At 52.4% G+C, this 6,124-nt stretch overlaps 1 protein-coding gene across 1 annotated transcript; it reads left to right on the top strand.

Annotated features, from left to right (window-relative positions):
- Positions 1 to 360: 360 nt before the first annotated feature.
- Positions 361 to 6,115, top strand: LOC121024657 (sialic acid-binding Ig-like lectin 8; the record flags this gene model as incomplete). The annotated part of the gene is made up of 5 exons (XM_040466857.1): positions 361 to 612; positions 698 to 1,078; positions 1,454 to 1,738; positions 1,944 to 1,991; positions 5,858 to 6,115. Coding segments are annotated over exons 1-5 (1,165 nt in total), but the record flags the coding sequence as incomplete, so codon positions are not given.
- Positions 6,116 to 6,124: the final 9 nt, after the last annotated feature.

Here is a 6,124-nt window from a genome sequence, read left to right as displayed (position 1 = left end):
CTTCTTTGTCTCTGTATGTAGCAGATGTTTGCCTGGTGAAAGAAAGACAGACAGAAGGAAAGAAAGAAAGAAAGAAAAAGAAAAAGAAAGAGGAAAGAAAGAAAGAAAGAAAGAAAGAGGAAAGAAAGGGAGAAAGAAAGAAAGAAAGAAAGAAAGAAAGAAAGAAAGAAGAAAGAAAGAAAGAAAGAAAGAAAGAAAGAAAGAAAGAAAGAAAGAAAGAATTCTGCCTCTAGTACCTCACCTGGAGCCCTTACTCACTGACTCCCCCGAGAGCCCCCAGTGCCAGGACTGTCCTCCCCACCCCCCACCCCCGAGGCTGGAACAGGGCTCCTTCCCTGTTGAGGCCCAGCCTTGAACCCTGTCTGCCCTGTTGCTGCCTTCTGTGAAAGGAGAAGTTGGAAGAAGGGATTCTCCAGGATATGTGGTTCCCTTCCTGCGGTTCCTCTTCTGTGGATGGTCACTGTCCACTTCTTCCCCCACAAGAAGCTTCCTGTTGGAGCTTCCTTCCAGGACAGACAGGCACGCCTAGAAGCCAGACCGTTCGGTGGCGGGCCCAGTCCCCGGGGACCCCAGAGATGCTGCTGCCTTTGCTGCTGCCGCTGCTGTGGGCAGGTGAGTGGGTTGAGGGCCGGGGTGGGGGGTGGGGGTGGGCAGGGGCTTCGCGTGTCACTGTCGCTGAGCCTCAGTGTGCCCCCAGGGTCCCTGCAGGAGAATCCCGGATACAAGCTGCAGGTGCAGAAGTCCGTGACGGTGCAGGAGGGCCTGTGTGTCCGCGTTCCCTGCACCGTCTCCTACCCGGGGGTTCGCAGGAGCCCCTCTGCACCTGTTTACGGCTCCTGGTTCCGGAAAACCTACAACTCCAGAGGGGATGTTCTCATGGCCACAAACAACCCTGCCAAGGGCGCAAAGAGGAAGAACAGATTTTCATTTCACCTCGCCAGAGACCCTGGGGACAGGGACTGCTCCCTGAACATCACAGACGCCCAGAAGGGAGACAGTGGAAAGTATTATTTTCAACTGGACACAGGTTCCATGAGACACAGTTACCAAAGTGACCTGCTCACTGTGACTGTAAGAGGTATGGAGGGGCCCCGAGAGTCCATGACAGGGATGGGAGAGCACGTCTTCGAGGGCAGACATGGACCTCCTGCTGCTCACCTTTTTTTTTTTTTTTTTTTTAAAGTTTATTTATTTATTTTTGAGAGAGAGAGAGAGAATCCCTAGCAGGCTCCGCACTATCAGCGTGGAGCCCTGCCCAATGTGGGGCTCGAACCCACAAACCGAACCGTGAGATCATGACCTGAGCTGAAGTCAGATGCTTAACCCCTCCCCAGGCGCCCCCGGTGCTCACCTTTAAGGGGGGAACAGTGGAGCGTGGTCAATTTAGGGTTGGGGTGCCTCTTTCAGAGGCACACACAGAGGGGTCCCCTCTGGTCTCATGTCTCCTCTCCAGCGCTGACACAGACCCCAGATATCCGTATCGAGGAGCCCCTGGAGTCTGGCTCTCCCAGCCACCTCACATGCTCTGTGCCCGGGGCCTGTGATGGGGTGACGCCCCTCACCCTCTCCTGGATGGGAGCTGCGCTCAGACCTCCGGGACCGGACCTGGAGGCCTATAACTCCTCGGAGATCCTGCTCACCCCCCGTCCGCAGGACCACGGCACCAACCTCACCTGTCATGTGACCTTCCCCAGGGCTGGTGTGAGCACCCAAAGCACCATTACGCTCAACGTCTCCTGTGAGAGTGGGGGAGGGGGGAGGGGGGCAGGGGTAGGACTCAGTTGTCTGCAGATGCCTGCGGGGCGGGGCAGGGGGGCTCCGAGGGGCTGCAGGGGGGACACGGGACTTGTCTGTTTCTATTTCCATTTCTGCCTCTCCTGGGGGCGGGCGGCGGGGGAAGGGCCAGCTTTGACTCTATTCCTCTCTGTGTCTCTCTGTCCTAGATGCTCCACAGAACTTGACCATCGGCATCTCCCGAGGAAATTGCACAGGTGGGTCCAAGGGCCTCGAAGCCAACCCGGGAGGGCCAGGGTGATGCACAGCGAGAGCAGAGTCCGGAGGCTTCCCTTTCGCTGTGTGACGGATTGTTTTTGCTTACTATTCAGTAGCCGCAAAGACAACTTGTCAAATACGTGCACGTTACGGAGAATCACCACAAAATGAACACCTTGGTGGTCAGTGACGAGGTTGAGGTTAAGAACTAGATGGGGCGCCTGGGTGGCGCAGTCGGTTAAGCGTCCGACTTCAGCCAGGTCACGATCTCGCGGTCCGGGAGTTCGAGCCCCGCGTCAGGTTCTGGGCTGATGGCTCAGAGCCTGGAGCCTGTTTCCGATTCTGTGTCTCCCTCTCTCTCTGCCCCTCCCCCGTTCATGCTCTGTCTCTCTCTGTCCCAAAAATAAATAAAAATGTAGAAAAAAAAAAAAAAGAACTAGAACAGGGGCGCCTGGCTGGCCCAGTCGGTGGAATGTGCAACTCTTGATCTCCGGGTCGTGAGTTCAAGCTGCACATTGGGCATAGAGGTACTTAAAAAAAAAAAAAAAAAAGGAACAGCAACCCCACTTTTGGAACACCCTGAATGCTCCTTCCTAATTTCAGCCCCTTTCATCTGGCCTCAGAGAAAGCCATCACACGGGACGCTGTGTTATCATTGTTTCTACTTAATTTTACTTTATTTTTTAAATGAACACATCCACGTATCTTCCTTTTTTCTTTCCATTTTGCCAAATATGTTGGAATCTCTACGTGATGTTTGCTTGCCAGTGTTTTTGAAAGCTTATGTGACACAGGACTGAAACATACGTGTTCCTCTCTGACGTCTGAGTTATCTTTTTAAGTTGAAATTCAGCTCCCATCCCATGAAATCAGCCCTTTCAAAGTGAGCAAGTTCGGTGACATTTAGGACATTTGTGATGTTGTGAAACCACCGCTGTATGTAGTTGCAAGGCATTCTCGTCACCCCCCCCCCCCCAAAAAAAGCCCTGTACCCATTAGCAATAATTCCCTATTTCCCGCTCCCTGCAGCCCCTGGCTACTAATCAACTTTCTTTGGCCGTGAACTTGCCTTTTCCGGATATTTTATATAAATGGAATCTTACAGCATGTGGTCTTTTGGTCTGGCTTCTTCCACTTAGCATGATGTTTTCTTTTATATATCCATCTATCTCTATCTCTGTCTCTATCTCTATATCATCTATATGTATAGATAGATTTTTTTAGGGGCATCTGGGTGGCTCAGTCGGTTAAGTGTCCGACTCTTGATCTTGGCTCAGCTCATGACCTCACGGTGTGTGAGTCTGAGTCCTACATCAGGTTCTGCGCGGACACTGTGGAGCCTGCTTGGAGTTCTCTCTCCTCTCTCTCTCTCTCTCTCTCTCTCTGCCCCTATTTTAAAGTGTATTTATTTATTTTTGAGGGGGAGGGCAGAGAGAGAGAGAGGATCCCAAGCAGGCTCCACACCATCAGTATGCGGAGCTGGACTCAGGGCTTAAACCCACGAACCACGAGATCATGACCTGAGCTGAAGTCGGACGTTCAACCGACTGAGCCCCCCAGGCGCCCCTCACGTTCCATTTTCAACAGGCACTTGAGTTGTCCACAGTTTTCAGTTTTCATGATATTGCCACTTGGAACATTCCCCTTGTCAACAGAAGAGTCTTTCTTTAAGGCACGTAGATTTTTCAGGGATCTTGCGACGATGCAGCTGTGACTCAGGACGCGTGTGTGGCCTCTGGTTCTGCATTCTTTTTTTTGTTTTTTATGTTTTTTTTTTTAATTTTTTTAACGTTTATTTATTTTTGAGACAGAGAGAGACACAGCACGAACGGGGGAGGGGCAGAGAGAGAGGGAGACACAGAATCGGAAGCAGGCTCCAGGCTCTGAGCCATCAGCCCAGAGCCCGATGCAGGGCTCGAACTCGCGGACCGCGAGATCGTGACCTGAGCTGAAGTCAGACGCTCAACCAACTGAGCCACCCAGGCGCCCCTATGTTTATTTTTTAGACAGAGAGCATTGAGGTGCGCATGAGCGTGAGCAGGGGAGGAGCATAGAGAGAGGGGGAAAGAGGATCTGAAGCTGGTTCTGTGCTGACAGCAGGGAGCCTGATAGGGGGCCTGAACTCATGACCATGAGATCATAACTTGAGCCAAAGTTGGAGGCGTAAGTGACAGAGCCATCCAGGCGCCCCATGGTTCTGCCTTTCTAACCAGCTCCTGGAGGGTGCCAGGGTACCCCGGGGGGATGGGACTGTAAATTTCATGCCCAGGAACAAAACTGGGATTTTAGGGACGTGTATTTCAATGTTACTAGATAAGGCTATTACGGAATAGCTCTGGAAGGCCACACAAGAAACTGGCAATAAATGTTGCCTTTGACAAGAGGAATTTGTTGCCTGCAGGTTAGTTAGCATGGAAGGGAGACTTCTCTCAGAACACCCCTTCCTCCTTTGTGACTTTTAGAATGCAAAATGTGGACACCCCACTCATCCTGAGACAACTGGGGGAAAGGAGGTGAAGAGGCAGGGGTCAAGTCCTGAAGAGCCTTGAAGGGTTTGGTATTCGAAGTTTGGGCACTTGAGCCAGGGGTGTTCAGCAGCTGGGGAAAGAGAGAGAAGTGTAGCGAAGGGCGTGTGCCTTGGAGAAGCCAGTGTCCATCAGTGGATGGACAGATAGACACAACGTGGCCCATCCATGCAATGAACATGATTCTGCCATAGAAATGAGTCCAGCACTGGGGTGCCTGGGTGGCTCAGTCAGTTAAGCATCCAACTGTAGATTTCTGTTCAGCTCGTGACCTCACAGTTCGTGGGACCGAGCCCTGCAACGGGTTCTGTGCCGACAGCACGGGGATTGGGATTCTCTCTCTCCTTCTCTCTCCGCTTCTTGCCTGCTCTCACATGCGCTTGCTGGATTGCGCGTGCTCATTCTCTCTCAAAATAAATACATTTTAAAAAAAGAAAGAAAGGGAGTGTAGCGCTGACAGGTGCTACAAGGCGGTGAACCTTGGAAACATCATACCGCAAGGCACACAAAAGCCCACAGCGGCATATGATTCTATTTGGATACAATGTCCAGAATAGACAGATCTGTGGAGACAGAAAGGTTAGGGGTTGCCAGGGGCTGGGGGACGGGAGCAACAGAGGAGGCAGCTGAGGGGTGCTTTTTTGGGTGGGTGATGAAAAAGTTCTGAAACTGATTGTGGTAATGGTCACCGCAGGACTCCTTTTTAAGTGGTATATACATGGAATTGCATGGTATGTGAATTATATCACAATAAAGCTGCTTAAAAACTACTTGTGAGGGGCGCCTGGGTGGCGCAGTCGGTTAAGCGTCCGACTTCAGCCGGGTCACGATCTCGCGGTCCGTGAGTTCGAGCCCCGCGTCAGGCTCTGGGCTGATGGCTCAGAGCCTGGAGCCTGTTTCCGATTCTGTGTCTCCCTCTCTCTCTGCCCCTCCCCCGTTCATGCTCTGTCTCTCTCTGTCCCAAAAATAAATAAACGTTGAAAAAAAAATTTAAAAACTATTTGTGGTTGGCGCGCCTGAGTGGCTCAGGTCATGAGCACGCGGTTCGTGAGTTCGAGCCCCGCGTCGGGCTCTGTGCTGACAGCTCAGAGGCTGCTTTGGATTCTGTGTCTCCCTCTCTCTCTGCCCTCCCCTAGTTGCGCGCGCTCTCTCTCTCTCTCTCTCAAAACTAAATAAACATAACACACACACACACACACACACACACACACACACACACACACACAAAACCTACCCGTGGAGATCCCTTCCCAACTTATGGAAAATGGAGAGGAGAGAGAAATAGGCCTCGGCCCTGGGCTGGGGGTGCTCACCCTCGCTCTTTCTCTCTCTTCCTCCAGAACTGAAATACCCGGGGAATGGCTCATCTCTTCCAGTCCTGGAAGGGGAATCTGTGTTCCTGGTCTGTGTCGCCGACAGCAACCCTCCAGCCACACTGAGCTGGGCCCAGGGGAGCCGGACTCTAAGCCCGTCCCAGCCTTGGAAGCCTGGGGTCCTGGAGCTGCCCCGAGTGGAGTCGGGCCACGAAGGCGAATTCACCTGCCGAGCTCAGCACGCTCGGGGCTCCCAGCACGTCTCCCTGCGTCTCTCTGTGGTCTGTGAGTGTG

Source organism: Herpailurus yagouaroundi, unplaced genomic scaffold (assembly GCF_014898765.1).
Source record: "Herpailurus yagouaroundi ecotype Mexico unplaced genomic scaffold, PumYag 66658, whole genome shotgun sequence".
NCBI classification, from domain to species: Eukaryota; Metazoa; Chordata; class Mammalia; order Carnivora; family Felidae; genus Herpailurus; species Herpailurus yagouaroundi.
This window is presented reverse-complemented; position numbering and strand designations above follow the sequence as displayed.